Here is an 18,674-nt window from a genome sequence, read left to right on the forward strand (position 1 = left end):
TTCTAGCTAGCGCATATGGTAGCTTATCAGCCTGTTGTGCTACGATGTTCCAGGTACAAACCTCAGTCCTAGTAGAAGGACCCTTTTGGAACCCTTATTTCTAAGAGTGTAGAGTGACTCCAATCGGACCACATAGAACAGTAGTATAACAGTACTTCTGGTGTGTTCTCACATATCGGCTCACCTGGAACATCATCTGGACATTTAGCAGTGAAGGTTCCGTGTTTTATTTGACATTCTTCCTCTACACTCTTAGAAATAAAAGTGCTCAGTAGAACCATATAAGGTTCTTCGGCTTGTCCTCTAGGAGAACCCTTTTTGGCTCCAGGTAGAGCCTCTTTATAAAGGTTCCACCTGAAACCCTTCTGGAGGGTTCCACCAAGAACCCTTTTGAAACCCTTTATTCAGGAAAGGGGTTTTAAAGGGTTCTCTGGATCAAAATGGTTCTTACTGGAACCATTAGTGTTACCAAGAACCCTTGAAAAACCCTTTCTTTGGCAGTAAAGGTTCTGTGTTTTATTTGACATACTTCCTCTACACTCTAATAAATAAAAGTGCTAAGTAGAACCATGTAAGGTTCCTCGGCTTGTCCTCATAGGAGAACCCTTTTTGGCTCCAGGTAGAACCTTCATAAAGCAGTTCTACCTGGAACCCTTTTAAAACCCTTTATTCGGGAAAGGTGTTTTAAAGGGTTCTCTGGATCAAAATGGTTCTTACTGGAACCATTAGTGTGACCAAGAACCCTTGAAAAACCCTTTCTTTGGCAGTAAAGGTTCGGTGTTTTATTTGACATACTTCCTCTACACTCTAATAAATAAAAGTGCTAAGGAGAACCGCGTAAGGTTCCTCGGCTTGTCCTCATAGAAGAACCCTTTTTGGCTCCAGGTAGAACCTTTATAAAAAAGTTCTACCTGGAATCCTTTTAAAACCCTTTATTCAGGAAGGGGGTTTTTAAAGGGTTCTTTGGATCAAAATGGTTCTTACTGGAATCATTAGTGTTACCAAGAACCCTTGAAAACCCCTTTTCAGAAGCAAAAGGTTCCAGGTAGAACCTCAGCCCTTGTAGAAGAACCCTTATTCCTAAGAGTGTACCAGAGTGAATCATTGCGTTTTAACTGTGACACATTTCACTTTTGAGGTCATTCACCGTCTCACTTTACCACCACAACCCTTCGTTCTCTTAACATTTCTTTCCTCCCGATCCCTTCTCTCTGACAGCGCCCCCCCCCCCCCCCTCTCCCCCCCGCCCGCCCTTTTTTTCCCACAATCCCTTGCACCAACACAAAGTCAACACAGGAACCTCTTGACTTCTTCTCCTCGCTGTAATTCCTCACCATCAGCGGAGCAACAAAATCCCACCCCCTCGCCGCCGTCGTAAGACGTCTTGTTACGGTTAAAAGTTAAAGTTAAAAGAGGAAGGAGGACAAGGCCAAGATCAGAGCATGGAGTCAAACTTTCTTTCTTTCTTTCTTTCTTTCTTTCTTTCTTTCTTTCTTTACAGCCCTCTTTCATTCCCTCAGCTCTGTCATCCAGACCTAAAACACACAAACACATGCGCTTCACATTCCTACGTGCAGAGCAGATTCACCCAATTTGTTTCCACTCTCTCTCTCTCTCTCTGTGTGTGTGTGTGTGCGTGTGCGTGTGCGTGTGCGTGTGCGTGTGTGTGTGTGCGTGTGTGTGTGCGTGCACGCCAAGTCAGTAAATAATAACCAATCCCAGCTGGACCGTAGGCCGGTTCCTCTCATTCTCCGTGTGGAGAAACAAAGAGGGAAAAGAAACAGAGAAAAAAAAGACCTCCATCAAATGACTGTAGAGTAATGAGCTGGAAAAAAAGCCAGAGGAGAATCAGTGACAATTACAACAACAACAACAACAACAACAACAACAACAACAATAATAATGCACGTGATCAATGCATCACTCACTTGTGAGGACGCACGATATTGGACTTTTTGACCATATCGGATATTTAAGGAGCGCTTGACAGAGTTGTTATATTTAGTGAACTGAAATAAAAAATAAGACAATTTAAGAAATAAAAAATAATAATAACAGAGATAAATTCAGCTTCGTGTTCCCTTTTTTTTCCAAAATTTGAAGTTTTACTTTTGAGTTTAAAGAACAAAATGAAAGGATTTGATAATCCAACCTTCTGAAAATGTAATACCTTCAGCAAACATACGGTAAATTTAAAACATTTTAAGACGTTTGAGCGGAACCCACTCGAACGTTCAGTGGGTGGATGGATAGATGGGTACCGATATTTTACCCGAATATAGGCCCCCACGCCAAGTAGAACCATATAAGGTTCTTGTCCTCACACACTCTTAGAATGAAGGGTTCAAAAAGGGTCCTTCTACAAGGGCTGAGGTTCTACCTTTGCTTCTGAAAAAGCCTTTTCCCAAAGAAAAGGGTTTTTCAAGGGTTCTTGGTAACACTAAGGGTTCCAGTAAGAACCATTTTTCATCCAGAGAACCCTTTAAAACCCCTTTCATGGATAACGGATGGCTGAATGGTTCCAGGTAGAACCTCAGCCCTTGTAGAAGAACCCTTATTTGTAAGAGTGTAAACTCTACACACGTGTGTGTGTGTGTGTGTGTGTGTGTGTGTGTGTGTGTGTGTGTGTGTGTGTGTGTGTGTGTGTGTGTGTGTGTGTGTGTGTGTGTGTGTGTGACGCAGAGAGAGTGGAAGCATATATGGCTAGGTTAACTAGGTGCTTACTAGCATTTATAAGTTGCATACTAGCCCTTTATCAGTAACCATTAAGCGCCTTATTTTTACACAACCCTATTCTACCTCTATTACAACTTGAATTAAGATTTTACCTAGATAAGGTGTGAATACGTGCTTAATATTTACTTTTTTAAAAAAGGGCTAGCATGCTATGCTAGTACATACATAATTAATTAAAGTAAAGGAAAAATAATTTCTTTGCCTGTTTTATTCACTTGATGATAGCAATAACGACAATCAAAATTATATATTTTTTTAAATTAGACCCTACAATACTTTACCAAAACCGTTTGGTACAGTCCTCTACCAAACGGTTGAGATGTCTCTTCATAATAAAAGTGCGACATTCGGAGAAGTCGCATTAAGTGCAATTTCTCAATCAATAAATTAATCATTTTAACAACACTAACCCTTTTCCCGCTAATTTTAGCAACATAAGCTAGCTTCGCTACCTTTTACCATAACATGACAAGTCAACCGTTTGGTAGAGCATGTTTTGGAAACATGATTTGACCTTTATATAAGACTTGTTTTTGTTGAATTAAGTTACAAAATTATGTACAACAACTCCTCCGGAACGATAATACGTCATCGTAAAGTCGGTAAAGTGTTAGCGAGATGTTTAGCCAAACAAAATGTTTACATCATTTTTTTTGCTATAGAACAACAACAACAAATCAGATTTGATTAAAGGTGCAACAACGGTACAGCCAAAATATTTGCATAAAAAATATATTTTGCAGACTGCAAATCATGTTTTATGTTTTTGAAATCATGTTTTTGGCATCAGGTGGCGCCACCTACCGCCGTCTACCAATCATTGCAGTCAGTAGAGTCTCAGCTGCCGAGCAACCCGCGGGTTGCCAGTTACGTCATAAAAAACGAAATTTGAATTTTGATGTAGTAACCGTTTTTGGCCACATTCGTACATATGGCGCCCTTTAAATGACAGACCCGAGCTATTCTCTCTCTCTCACATACGCAGTTGATTCAGGGTTAATATAAAAACACTGATTCAGCTTTAAAATATGTTAATGCTTTTCGTCCCTCCCAATAAAGGGGGGGGTTGGTTTGATTTATGATTAAAACCAGATTAAAACCTCATGCTCCTCCTGAAACGGCCGTGGTTTCAACCGCAGAGAGAGACAACTGTAAACGTGCTTTTCAAACGGGGTTTTTGATATACTGTGACTATACGTGGTCGACTTCAGCCTGCAGCTACGCAGGGATAAAGTGGTATGAGGTGGGTTTATCCTTTATTACAGTCACGGACGATCTTGTTTCCATCTGATTTCCAAATATTCCGTCTCCTGTCCTCTGTTTCTCTGGACTTCCCTCTATTATCATCGACGTCCAAAACACTCTTAAAGGTCATTTTCATCTCCATTTACTCAGTTAATTACGGTAACCGGTGTTTTTTATATATATACACAAAACGGCGCTGTTTGCCAATTTCTGTCGACTGGCCTCATGTGCGCTGCAGCTCAGTTTCCCAACATTTTCCAACATGGCACTGAGAGTTGTGTCTGAACTCGTTCCACTCTGAAACTCTGGAGAAGAAATAGTTTTGGGGTTTTTTTTTTTTTTTTTTTGCAGAAAGCTCGGACTCTAATTGCAAATCGAGCCTGCGGAGCTTCTCCTTCTTCTCGGACAAAGACAAACGAGACAAGGAGATTGAAAAATTGGCGTGTTAACCATGCTAACTAGTAGTATGCTCAAGGGACTGGGCGATAGCACGCTAATGCTATATATATCGCGATATATCGTTGATGCAAAAACAAGGCGCGCTCGATAAAACTTTGATTATTTTTTAGTGCCGGGCGCTCACGCTAACAGCGTGACGCGTTTCCGCGACGACTGACCGGGAAAAAGACGCGCGTGATGTCATGTTTGCGTGACTCCCGATTTGTTAAAATGAGTCTCTAAAGCTAACGCTAAAAACAGAGGCACACATACGCAGTACACAGGTGCGCTGGTTATTTGTAGCGCTGCTCTTTTTCGTTTAATAAACGGACCCCTCCCAGTTCGACTGTAGGCTCGCTAACCGGCGCTAAAGGAGCTAACGCAGCTAACGGGGCTAACCGGTAAACGGTGCCTGGACTCTGGTGCCACAGCACTTAAAAACACATACGCTGGCTATTTGTAGCGCTGCTCTTTCTTTTTTTTTAATAAACAGACCGCTCCAGTTCGGCTGCAGGCGCGCTAACCGGCGCTAAAGGTGCTAACGGAGCTAACTGGTAAACGGTGCCTGGACTCCGGTGCCACTGCAGGTAAAAACATGGCGGTTGCGCGCGGCTTTTTTCGGTCAGTCGTCATGGAAACGTGTCATGCGTTGACGTTAGCGCCGTCGACGTTAACGCGTGGCGCGTTTCCATGACGACAAAGCGGAAAAAGACGCTCAACGCCGCCGTGTTTACCTGACTCCAGCTTGTTTAAATGAGTCTTTAAAGTTATTGGTTATGGTTATTTGTAGCACTGCTCTTTTTTCTGTTTCATAAACAGACCGCTCCAGTTCGACTGTAGGCGCGCTAACCAGGGCTAAAGGAGCTAACGCAGCCAACAGAGCTAACTAGTAAACAGGTAAAAACATGACGTTTTTACCTACCGTCAACGTTAACGCGTGGCGGCGCGTTTCCATGACGACTGAGCGGAAAAAGACGCGCAACGCCTCCATGTTTGCCTGACTCCAGATTGTAAGCAGTACACAGGTGCGCTGGCTATTTGTAGCGCTGCTCTTTTTCGTTTCATAAACAGACCGCTCCAATTCGACTGTAGGCACGCTAACCGGCGCTAACGGGGCTAACTGGTAAACGGGGCCTGGACTCGTAACATGAAGTCACGGCACGTGTCATGCATTAACGTCGATGCCGCTAACGTTGACCGTTAGCGCCTTGCCCAGCACTAATTATTGAGTTTTAGTAGTTGTTTTTTTTGCTAATAATTAAAGCTAGCTTTCTGGTTTTTCTGGTTTCGTGGCTTCGTTTTGACGAAGAAATCATTAAAACTTTTTATGGACCAAACGAAAATTATGTTGCCGTGTGTGTGATGGCGCGCCATCCTAAATGTTTTACATTTTTAAACTTAGCCTCCACAGAAACATCCATACATTTTTACGCCGTTTTGTCGCGAACGCTACCGTTAAGAGACCCTTCAAAGTCGTCTGAGGATGTGAAATGAGTTTAATGATGTACAGAGTCTGGAAAGAACCCTTCTCTTGCAAGTAAAAGAGTGAAATAATCCCCGTTCTGAGAGATTACTCGCCCACTCCTCCTCCCCTGACAGCTGCCACCACTCCCCTCCTAAGTGGTTAAGACGCCAGTGTTTTTCGGTGCAGGAGGCGCTGCAGGCTCGGGCTGTGCAGCCAGATTGCAGCCGCGCGCTGCAGAGTTGCATCACTTTGCGTCGCGAGAATAATTGAGAATAAGTGCTCGTTCGTTTCACCGCCTCCTCGTATGATGCCATTCTTTTCTTCTTGTTTGTTCCACCCGAGGAGGGGAAACGACGATGCTGACACGGATCACAGCCGACGTCGTGTAAAACAGTGTTTTTTCGACGATGAATCCCCCCTTTTGCGGTGACGGAAAAGTGCGGCGGTCGAAACGCGATAGATGTCAATAGGGACGGAGAGGAACTCTGGAAGAATCCGATCCCGTGTCCTCAGGATCCCTGGATGTGTTTTCCCCCTCTCTCTCTCTCTCGAGGAGGTGTCCACTTTCAGCCGATTCCAGACGTTTTCCCACGAATGCACCTCAACCCCCCCCCCCCCACCCCCCCTCGCACTTATACAGTACAAGCTTCTTTACGTTAAAAAAAAAAAGGCCATCTTCTCCACCAGGAGTATTATTGCGTGACCAGAGGCGCAGGCAACTGTTTGGGGGCCCCCCCGAGCCGATAGGGCCCCCCCCCCCCCCCCCCGAAACTCGGAGCCTGAGGGCTGTTTTTTACTGAAATGTGCAGTGACCAGCCGCCCTTAAAAAACAATGGGCGATTTGCAATGACATCTCAGTAGGAAACCCCCCCCTTAAGGGGCCCCACCGCAAATGGAGAGGATTATTTACAGTGTAATGCATCTTTTTTTGCGCAGTTTATATATGGTTTCTTTTTCAGTTGTTCTATATATTTATATTGTTTTATAATGTGGGTTTCTTTACCGTGTAATTTTTTTACTAAGTTTACATCGTTTTTTAAAAGCTATCTACTGTATTTTATCGTTCTTCACATTTATATTTTCACATACTTTTTAATTACAAGGTTTCTCCACGTTATTTCATTCATTTTGAAAATTTGAAAATTTTTCGTTGATGAACACTGGTTGGAAGGAAGGCCCCCCCCCCGGGGGATTTTTGCTCAGGGCCCCTACAGACTCTAGAACCGCCTCTGGGCGTGATGCCTTATAAGGAACGATGGGAAGATCAAAGCATCGTAACCCCTTAAAAAACAAGGAGTGATGGAGTGCCTTGTCTCGCTCCTCCCTTCCTTTAGATGTTTTATTTTCTTGCTCACTTACACCATACAATACAGACTTTTTTTTTAAAAGCATCTCCAGTTTCTGCGTTTATTTCGCTTCGCGCCGCGCGCAAATCTCCTGACATGGATAAGGAAAAACAGAAGAAGAAGTAAAGGGGGGAGGAGTTTGAGGCAGAGGAGAGCGGGAGAGGTATGCTCTGCTGGAGGACTGGGAGAGGAAAACCACAGGAAGGAGTGAGAGGGAGTTTTAAAAAATAATAATAATGACGAAAATACAGGGAGAAAGAGGCCAGATCAGGGCGCTGTGGACGTTTATATACAGTATATTAAACTATATATGCTTAGATTTAGTTCTTTTCTTTTTTGAGTATTTGGTGCCAGGTGCAAAAAAAACCAATCATTGCAGTCGGTAGAGTCTCAGCTGCCGAGCAACCACGGGGTTGCCATTTACGTCAGACAACGAAACCTTAAAAGACCTCGGTATTTTGAATTTAAAGTGCAGTAACCGTTTATGGCCACATTCTTACATACGGCGCCTTTAATTAAAGGCAAACCTAAAAGACAAAATGAATAAAATATCGTAAGCCTAATAGCATAATTGCCTAAATCTTTTTTTTTAACACGTAATGTATCAGTAAACATGGGTCAAAGGTCAAAAATTCTTTAACTTTCGTTGTAGCGCCGGGCACGTTAGCGCGCGGCGCGTTTCCGTGACGAGGCGCGTGACTTCACGTTTACGCGATTTGTTAAAATGTGTCTCTAAAGTAACGCTAAACTTTTTAAAACAGAGGCACACATACGCAGTAACACAGGTACGCCGGTTATTTGTAGCGCTGCTCTTTTTCGTTTCATAAACAGACCGCTCCGGTTCGACTGTAGGTGCGCTAACCGACGCTAACGCTAGCTAATGGAGCTAACTGGTAAACGGTGCCGCGGCCAAGAATAGAAGTTTTCGCAGACTTCGAAACGCAAATATGGTCGTTTGGGTTTTGAACGCGAGCCTCGCTCACATTCTGTCAATAAGGACGAAGAGGAACTCTAGAAGAATTTGTAGAAGTTTGTGTAGCACTCTGTGCTGCACTGTGGAGCCAAGAATAGAACTTTTCGCAGACTTCGAAACGCGATACGGTCGCCATACAGGCTCTAGCAGGCACATTGCCGTCATATGTGACATGTATCCAACTGGACAGATAAATCCTCTGAGGCTGGAAGTTTGTGTAGCACTCTGTGCTGCACTGTGGAGCCAAGAATATAACTTTTCGCTCACGGCTCTGGTTTTCGGATACCGCTATACCCTCGCCAGCACTCACGCGTTTTTTTACAGACAAAGCGGAGTGCATTGTGACCTGATGTCCTGTACTTAGAGCGAGGGCGGACCACAAAAACGAGGATTGAAATGATTAAAAAAGTCGATTTTGCATCATATGTCCCCTTTCAGTAATGCATTTACTGCGCTCACAAACAGAGAAAACGTGAGTCTATGCACGTCTGCGTGTGCACAAAGCACATATCTTGGTGCGTAAAGTGTGTGAAAAGTCAGGGTAAATGTGTTGTTTTAGGCAGGAGGGGGGGGGGGGGGATCCATACGAGGGTCTGGGAACCCGGCCAAAAACTCAGGTCATCGAGGGAAAAGCAGCTCCTGGAGGGGAGGCTCACGTGTGGTTACGAGTTCCTGACTCCGTGCCTCCGATGCATATGGTCCAGTGTGTGCATGCCTTCACAATACCTCCAAATAGCAGAGTGTGTGTGTGTGTGTGTGTGTGTGTGTGTGTGTGTGTGTGTGTGTGTGTGTGTGTGTGTGTGTGTGTGTGTGAGAGAAGTCAATGGGTTTGCTGTGGAATGTGAAACCAGTGTGGTGAGGTAGCTGGCAGCGTGGCAGAGGGACCTAAACACTGACTTCATTGTGGTTTTAGCTTCTGCCTCATATTATGTCGAGGGATCCTGACGGTGACGGCGGAAGAATTTGTGGCGACAGCAAGTTTAGAACCGTCGAGGAGGTGTACGTGCAGCTGGAAGGCTGCCGGGGGTTTGAATCCCAGTCAGTGCGAGTCAATTAAGAATTTCTTTTTTTTCCCCTGTCAGCTATCATTAAAGGGCAAAGCGGCGTAGAGATTCTGCAGTCGTCACAAAATCGACTCGCAGCCCACGCCCGGCGCCGTTTCGGAAGTCTAAATACGTCACTGTTTGTTTTTATAAAATACTTAAAAAACACCTGAGGATGTGGTTTGTACCTCACGTGTGAAAAATCTCCAAGACTTTAGATTTATTTCTGGACTTGAGTCAAACAAATAGTCAGACATTTTTGGTCGGAAATGTGTTTGTCTGCTTTGTGTCCGAGATTCACAGCTGCACCAAGCAGACAACTAGCATAGCTTAGCTTATAGCTGCACAAAGGAGAAACTATCTTAGCTTAGCTCATAACGGCACCAAGGAGACAACTAGCTTAGCTTAGTTTATAACTACACCAAGGAGACGACTATCTTAGCTTATCTCATAACGGCACCAAGTAGACACTAGTTTAGCTTGGCTGATAACGGCACCACGGAGACAACTAGCTTAGCTAAGCTCACGACGGCACCAAGGAGACAACCAGCCTAGCTTAGTTCATAACTGCACCAAGGGGACAACTAGCTTAGCTCATAACTGCACCAAGGGGACAACTATCTTAGCTTAGCTCAGCTCACAACAGCACCAAGGAGACAACTAGCCTAGCTTAGTTCATAACTGCACCAAGGAGACAACTAGCTTAGCTCACAACGGCACCAAGGAGACAACTGGCTTAGCATATGACTGCACCAAGCAGACAACTAGCTAAGCTTAGCTTATAGCTGCACAAAGGAGACAACTATCTTAGCTTAGCTCATAACGGCACTAAGGAGACAATTAGCATTGCTTAGCTCATAACGGCACCAAGGAGACAATTAGCTAAGCTTAGCTTATAACTGCACCAAGGAGACAACTATCTTAGCTTATCTCATAATGGCACTAAGCAGACAATTAGCTTAGCTTAGATCATAACGGCACCAAGGACACAACTATCTTAGCTTATCTCATAATGGCACTATGGAGACATTTAGCTTAGCTTAGCTCATAACGGCACCAAGGAGACAATTAGCTAAGCTTAGCTTATAACGGCACCAAGGAGACAACTATCTTAGCTTATCTCATAATGGCACTAAGCAGACAATTAGCTTAGCTTAGATCATAACGGCACCAAGGAGACAACTATCTTAGCTTATCTCATTATGGCACTAAGGAGACAATTAGCTTAGCTTAGCTCATAAATGCTCATAAATTGTGAACCTGTCAGTCCAACTTCTAATTGTTGCAGATCTGACAAATGCAAATTCAAGAATCTAGATGTTCCAGGCAGCTTTCAGATGTTAAAAAATACAATATTTTTTTATTTTCCCTCTTTTCATGTGCGTCTTGAGTGACTCCGTCTAACAAGAACTCTGTGGAGTGGAGTCAGAGACCTGAGTAGCTTCATCCTAGAGTACGGTTATCGCTATGGGTGGAAAACTACTGCAGAAAAGCTTGGTCAGGCCCCGCGGTGCACGCAGACCACAGAAATGTAGAGGATCACAATAACAAGCCCACACCATAATGCTTCTCAGAGGGTTTTTTTTTTCCCTCAGGAACAGAGCGAGCAACCGAAACTGGAATTCACGGCACAGCATTCGACGATCCCATTATTCTCAAATTGGCTAAATGGGTTTCTTTGTATATTGGATTTCAGCGGAATCTAAGTCGACATTTTTATATATTATTTTTTTTTCATGTGTATTTCAATCGATATGTTCACCGAAAGGAAAATGTGCACGTGGTGGAAAGTCGTTTGAGGGCTGTGTGTCCATGTGATTTGATAGAATATGTCACAGTTTGGGCTTTTTCATGGTCGGAAAAGCACATATGTTACTAATAATGCGAGGGTTCCAGTAAGACATGACAGTGAGCCAGCGCGATCAACGCCAGGACCCTGGAACTGTAGGGAATTCGGCCGTCATCTGTTTTATTATTAGCACTTGTCCTTTTTTTCCCTACAGGAACATACATTCCTGACATTTAACTGCATAACGTTGATGAACATTGTGTATTTTTTGGTGGACGCTGAAACAATTACTCGATTTTCCGAAGAATTACGTTCCTTGAAATGTGAATATTTTCCGTATTCGCTGCTCCGTGTTTACAAAGAAACCGTTCAAACTGAGTCGTTTCCAGATTTGAGATACATTGATACAGGTTTTGCGTTCAAAATTTTGGGGTCACCTATACAATTTTTTGGTGTTTTCCATTAAAAGTCACACTTTTATTCATCAAAAGTAGTGCTGTGCAATAGGTTAACGTTAGCGCTAACGCACAACACATAACTGCACCACGGAGACAACTAGCTTAGCTTAGCTCACAACTGCACCAAGGGGACAACTAGCTTAGCTTAGCTCACAATGGCACCAAGGAGACGACTAGCTTAGCACATAACTGCACTAAGGGGACAACTAGCTTAGCTTAGCTCACAACAGCACCAAGGAGACAACTAGCTTAGCTCACAACAGCACCAAGGAGACAACTAGCTTAGCTCACAACAGCACCAAGGAGACAACTAGCTTAGCACATAACTGCACCAAGGGGACAACTAGCTTAGCTTAGCTCACAACGGCACCAAGGAGACAACTAGCTTAGCTCACAACAGCACCAAGGAGATAACTAGCTTAGCACATAACTGCACCAAGGAGACAACTAGCTTAGCTTAGCTCATAGCTGCACAAAGGAGACAACTATCTTAGCTTAGCTCACAGCGGCACCAAGGAGACAACTAGCTAGTTTGACAGCAATAATCAAAAGAGTTGCAAAATAGATAGAAAATATCGTTAAGACATTGACAAGATTAGAAATAATGTTTTTTATTCCAAATAAAACTGTTTTCAGCTGTGCTAACATCATTGCACAAGGGTTTTCTAATCAACCAATAGCCTGCTAACGCCATTAGCAAACACAATGTAACCAGATGTTTGGTAGCGTACTTAAAAACCAATGCCATAGAATGGGATATTCTCTTAGCAATTAGCTTTAGCTGGGCAAAAAGCTTTTAAAATAAATGTCACAGTTTTGTTTGCTTACGAACCTGCTTCTCTTCCCCCAGGTGGGCAGCGGTCGCCAGCAACCATGCTGTCATTGGACGAGCCACTCGACCTGAAGCTTCCCTCCGGGCGGCCAGATGGTCCAGTCCGGTTAGGAAAGAGGGCGTGTCCTTCCTCCATCTGTGCCCCTCTCAGCGCCATTCGGCCACGCCTCCTTTACGCAACCTTTCCTTCACCACCCTCCTCCCCAGGTAAAGAATGAACTCGCTTCCTCTTAAACACGAGCACGCGCTTCCACGTCGCCATAACTGTGCTAATGCAATAGCATCATAAGTGGGTTAACCGCTCTCACTTTCCCAGTAACTTAATATTGTGAATCCAATGAATGAATGAATGAATGAGTGACTGGTGGCTCTTTTCTCTCCTCAAACATAGACATACATTGTCCCAGTGTGTCCGATAACAAGAGTAGTGTGACGGTGACACAAAGTCAAGCACAAAAACAAGCGCAACGCGGCCCCTGTGACTGTGTCCTCCTGCGTCGACCGTCATATTTTTTAAGTAAAAAAAAAGTTGTGAAAGACAACGTTCAGTCCTTGTCCTCACATGCGAGAGCACTTGGGTGCAGCTAACAGCTAAGCTAATGGATTTTTTTAGTATAACATCACTTGTCTTATTTTGCACAAGTAGACCTAAGGCCGCGCTGCGCTCGCGGCGCCCTCTGCTGAAACTTGCGGAGCTAATTTCAGACCGTCTGCTGCGCTTCTAGGCTGTGAATATTTCAACTCAAACATGTTATTATCCCGTTAGTTCAAACAGATATCCGTACTTCAGATCACCTACTGCTACGGGGTAACATGAATGGAGGCTAACATACGGTGGCACTGAGGTGCAAAACACAACACAAACGCAAAAAACACATACATTTTGCGCTTGTGATTTGCGTTTGTGTTTTTTGTTTTGCGCTTGTGTTTTTTGTTTTGCATTTGTGTTATTTGTTTTGTTTGTGTTTTTTATTTGTGTTTGTGATTTGCGTGTTTTTTTTGCTTTTGCGCTTGTGTTTTGTGATTTGCATTTGCGTTTTTTGTTTTGCGTTCGTGTTTTTTGATTTGTGTCTCTTGATTTGCGTTTGTATTTTTTGTTTTGCGTTTTTTGTTTTGCGTTTGTGTTTCTTGATTTGCGTTTGTTTTTTGTTTTGCATTTGTGTTTTTTGTTTTGCGTTTGTGTTGTTTGATTTGCGTTTGTGTTTTTTGTTTTGCGCTTGTGTTTTTTGTTTTGCGTTTTTTGTTTTTTGATTTGCGCTTGTGTTTTTTGTTTTGCGCTTGTGTTTTTTGATTTGCGTTCTTTGTTTTGCGTTTGTGTTTCTTGATTTGCGTTTGTGTTTTTTGATTTGCGTTTGTGTTCTTTGTTTTGCATTTGTGTTTTTGTTGTTAAGGACACCCGAACCTTAAGTCACGACAAATTTCTCCGTCTCTCGTGCAGATTCCCGGTCTCCCTCTCAAGAACGACCCAGGTCCTGCTTCACTCCTCCGGCCATGGACCTCAGCCTGTCCCCGTCCTCCCGCCACGCCTCCTCCCTCTCCCCGTCCCCTTCGTCCCGCTCCTCCCCGTCTCCTTCCTCGCCTCTGGAGTCCCCGCGCAGCAGCCGCAGCCCGCAGCCGCACATCTTCTCTCGGGTGAGTCGGATTTCAACCATGTGGGAAACTGTGTCCAATGATGTCTCTGTTTCTGTGATTGTGTACAACGTAGTGTATATACTAGAGATCTGCATTGACAGAAATCAACGCTGACCGCCACAAATTAACGTTAATAGGGTCACACTGCCGTTCAAAAGTTTGGGGTCACTTAGAAATGTCCTTATTCTTGAAGGAAAAGCACTTTTTTTTCAATCAATATAACATTAAATGAATCATAAATACACTCTATACATTGTTAATGTGACTATTCCTGCTGCAAACGTCTGGTTTTTAATGGAATATGTACATAGGTGTATAGAGGCCCATTTCAAGTGTTCTAATGGAACATTGTGTTTGCTAATGGCGTTAGAAGGCTATTGGATGATGAGAAAACCCTTGTTAGCACAGCTGAGAACAGTTTTATTTGGAATAAAAATCATTATTTCTAATCTTGGCAATATTTTCTATTTATTTTGCAACTCTTTTGAGGAATAAAAGTCTGACTTTTAATGGAAAACACGACAAAAATTGTATAGGTGAGCCCGAACTTTTGAACTGTAGTGTAGTTCGTTATCACTAGATTGTTTTTGTGTTTTACACAATGGCAGTTTAAGTTTTTCAGATTTTATCTCAAAAATCTCTTAGAATTACCAAGTCTCGTAGACAATTTGTACATAAAAACGTTGCTGCGGTTGTCGTCGAACCCCGTGTGTCGCTTTCACTTTCATATAACTTGCGTTTTTTTTTCTTAAAATCACCAAAACGTCTTCATTAAAACCGTCAATTCTCTGTCTATTCACAGCCGTTTCTCACAAATGTAAACGTGGGAGTTCCTGAAAGCCTCCCGGCGCTGACAAACCAGAAATTTTTGGAAGTGAGGGGGGGGGGGGGGGCTCGTACAACCCGTAAAAAAAAGTTAGTCTGTTAGGCCTGCTCGGGATTAGACCAACGCCACGTCACGATGCGATGGGAATTTCCAGTATCTCCGATTCTCGTTGTGCAATCGCTTCATCTTTTGTGTCGGCTATGGCGGCAGACTCTCTCCGAATAATCCGCCCAGGGAGCCTCCTCTTCTGCGGCGCTGAATTGAATTGGGATTGCGGGATTGAGCGGGATCTGATTCCGCTCAATCGCGGCCAGATCAAATCGAAGCCACGATTAAACGGTAAAACATCAAACACACAGGCCTCTTTGTCGGAGCGCAAACCATTTCCTCCTCGCCCAGACTCATCTTTTAGCTCTTAAGCGTTAAACGTGGGCTGCGAGGCACATTTTCTTTTTTATCATCCTTCACATTTATAGTTATTCAGACGTGTCTTTACAACTGCGGCCTTTTAAATTGGGCTGATGTATAACTGAGCGACAATTGTCGTCACCAAAATCACATCGATTTGACTTGAAGAGAGTTTCGGACTTTATTGGGGGGGGGGCTTCCTGTTATTCTGTCTCGGAAACTGGGAACGCGCTATTCCAAGAATGTTCTCCGGGAATGCCTGTGGTCGCAATTATCCCGGACAACATTTTAGTTGTGGTTCTTGTTGTTTTTCGCGCATACTTGCAGCGGTTAAATTACAAGCAAAAATCAGATGCAAAGACCGACCGCGTGTGGGGGGGGGTCGGTCTTTGTCGGGTTAGGGTTTTTCGGTCCTGGAGACGCACGTAATTTCCCGAGGCGGTGTCGTCATCAGAGTCATCTGTATGTCTGTCTGTATTTCTAAATCATTTAACACAACATATAGGCCCCGTCCCAAGACCCCCCCCCCCCCCCCCTTAAAATTTCCACTTGGTTTGGACTGCCCTCGTTGGGGGAAGTGGCTTCCCTATGGAATTGGGACACCACTATAGCCAAAATTAGCGTAGCACACATGTAGCGCTACATGACGGGCATACTCTCTCGAAGCACTCGGCAAATAGCCGCTAGTTGGCTAGTTAGCTAGTTAGCTAGTTAGCTAGCTGCTTTCATAAATCGTCAGTTATTTTCTGACATTAGAGTTCAAAGCTCTATTCCAACACATTTCGACATTGTAACGTGCTTATTCGAGACAATATATTACAACGAAATTGTTCCTCGTCAGATTTGGCCGCCATCTTTGTTGGAAAAAAATCAGCCGGCTCGCTGAATTCGTAAAGCATCATGGGTAATTTCATCTTCCACTTCGCTTTAAGCCCGCATCAGAGCTCACTACATGTTGAGGGTTGATTATAAGGGCAAAATCGCACTCCGCCTTGGTGACACTAATGGTTCCAGTAAGAACCATTTTTGATCCAGAGAACCCTTTAAAACCCCTTTAAATGGTTTTTACAAGGGTTCTTGGTGGAACCTTCCAAAAGGGTTCCAGGTGGAACCTTTATAAAAAAAGGTTCTACCCGGAGCAATTGATTTTTTTTAATTCAGAAATCATTCACGCCGGCACTTTCTAACGACACCCCGTTTTTCCCCCGTCCCTCGTCGGCTCTCCCAGGAAGCGGCTCGTCACCTGGGCGTGGAGGGCGGGGCGTCGCCGCAGGGTTTCCCCTTCTATTTGCCGATGGCGAGTCCGCCGAGGGCCTACAGCTTCCCGTCGTCCATGTTCATCGGCCACGGCCGGGAGAAGCAAGCGTCGCCCGAGCCCTCGCTGGACGGTCAGCTGGCCTGCCGGTGGATGAAGGTGAACACGGATTATATATTTGTTTTATAGTTTGACTGATGTGCATTATTAGTATTACTACTATGTTTAGTACAGTATTGTTGTGACATAGTGGGTGACCTCGCCCTCCTTCTCCCGTCCTGCAGTGCCACCTGCTGTTCGACTCGCTGCAGGACTTGGTGGATCACATCAACGACTTTCACGTCAAACCTGAAAAGGATTCTGGGTACTGCTGCCAGTGGGAGGGCTGCGCTCGGAACGGACGAGGCTTTAACGCCAGGTATGAGGTTTGACGCGCCGACTGTGGGTCTCCGTGGGGACTTTTGACCGTTTTTTTGTTGTTGTCGTGTTGCTTTTGTCTCTCACGAATGAAACGCACAAACTGACTCGATCGTGTCCTTGTGTCTCAGATATAAAATGCTGATCCACATCCGCACGCACACCAACGAGAAGCCGCATCACTGTCCCACCTGCAACAAGAGCTTCTCGCGCCTGGAGAACCTGAAGATTCACACTCGCTCGCACACAGGTGAGGTCGTTTTGCTTCTACAGTGTTCTTACATTTGAGCTTACCCATGGCGGCACCATTGGATCAATGAGTCCTTGTTGTGAAAATGCTGATTTCCTGTTGTTCTCCAGGAGAGAAACCCTACGTCTGCCCGTACGAAGGCTGCAGCAAGCGCTACTCCAACTCCAGCGACCGCTTCAAGCACACGCGCACCCACTACGTCGACAAGCCGTACTACTGCAAGATGGCGGGCTGCTTGAAGCGCTACACCGATCCCAGCTCGCTGCGCAAGCACATCAAGGCGCACGGGCACTTTGTCGCGCAGGAGCAAAGTGGCGCTCCGAGCCGACTGGGCGTGCCCGGGCAACAGAAGGCCCCAGAGCTGCCCCCCGCAGGCGGCGCCCACATCATCATCCCCGGCGCTGCCGCGGCTCTTCTTGGGGGTCTTGGGGCGTCTTTGCCGCTCTCCGCTTTCTGCCATGCCAGAGCCCTGGGCCACCACGGGGCCCCGCTGTTCTCCGCCGGAGGAGGCGGCGGCGGCGGCATGGGGCCACTCGGCCTCTCAGACTCCCCTCTGTTACACTTTGGACTGTCCGCCGCTTCCGTGTTGGGGTTGGGAGCTCTGGGAGGTCTGCGGCGGTTGGTGGGGATGGAGACGGAGGGCGAGGACGAGGAGGAAGAAGGCGCTGAGGGCGGGGCGTTGAACCTGTCGGCAGGGGTGGCGCCCAGACGCAGCGACCACCCCGTGTCCTGGGTGGTCGTTCCCCCGAGGGCGCTCCTCCTCAAGCCGGCTGTCGTCAGCTAGGCCGCGCACTTTGGCGGAGCGGAGAGACGATGGTTTTTTTGTTGTTTTCTTTGTCTGTGTTTGCGGAGATCACAGCGTGGCAGTGTAATAGGGCGTGTGTGCATATATGCACAAGAGCAACAATAATCACACGCGGTTTGTCATTCCAGTTTGAGACGTCAGCTGGATCTTTTAAATGTTTGCTAGCACCACGATCTGAAAATATAAAGGGCGACTTCAGCCAAGATGAATATAAACATGTGTGCAGTTTGCAGCAGATGCATTGAGCCATGCATTTATATCTGATGAGGTTTTGAGAAAAATTCTACTTCCTCTGTTTAGTAATAATTAGCATAATGTTAGCACGCTAACATGCTGCATAACCGTCACTGTATGCAATCTGATTTAAAGGGATAGTTGGGAATTTTGGACATAAGACCTATTTTCCAACTCAGCCGGTGCAATGGAGACGTCTGGAGACCTTTTCAAGAAATTTCATTCAGTTCTTCTAGTTGCCGAGCTCGCTGTTGCTATGGCTAGCGCAAGTCAATGGTACACGCTAGCATGGCATTGGGAACACTCAGGTTGGTTTTATTTCAAACATTCTATCAACATATGTACATCGATAGTCTGCCGTTACAATTGATTTGCCTCGGGTGCACTGTGGAGTCGGTATGAGTGTTTCTAATGCCATGCTAGCTCGTACCATTGACTTGCGCTAGCCATAGCACCAGCAAACTCGGCAACTAGAAGAACTGAATGAAATTTCTTGAAAAGATCTCCAGACGTCTCCATCGC

General features: G+C 45.0%; 1 protein-coding gene across 1 annotated transcript; it reads left to right on the top strand.

The window, feature by feature from the left end:
• Nucleotides 1-12,366: 12,366 nt before the first annotated feature.
• LOC310940688 (zinc finger protein GLIS2-like) lies at nucleotides 12,367-17,897 on the top strand (the record flags this gene model as incomplete). The annotated part of the gene is made up of 6 exons (XM_083905677.1): nucleotides 12,367-12,532; nucleotides 13,764-13,957; nucleotides 16,420-16,605; nucleotides 16,731-16,864; nucleotides 16,995-17,113; nucleotides 17,224-17,897. 6 exons carry the CDS (start codon nucleotides 12,367-12,369, stop codon nucleotides 17,895-17,897), a joined length of 1,473 nt encoding a protein of 490 aa, XP_083761803.1.
• Between the last annotated feature and the right edge of the window lie 777 nt (nucleotides 17,898-18,674).

The sequence above is a fragment of the Microchirus variegatus genome, assembly GCF_963457635.1.
Source record: "Microchirus variegatus genome assembly, chromosome: 19".
In the NCBI taxonomy this organism is placed as follows: domain Eukaryota; kingdom Metazoa; phylum Chordata; class Actinopteri; order Pleuronectiformes; family Soleidae; genus Microchirus; species Microchirus variegatus.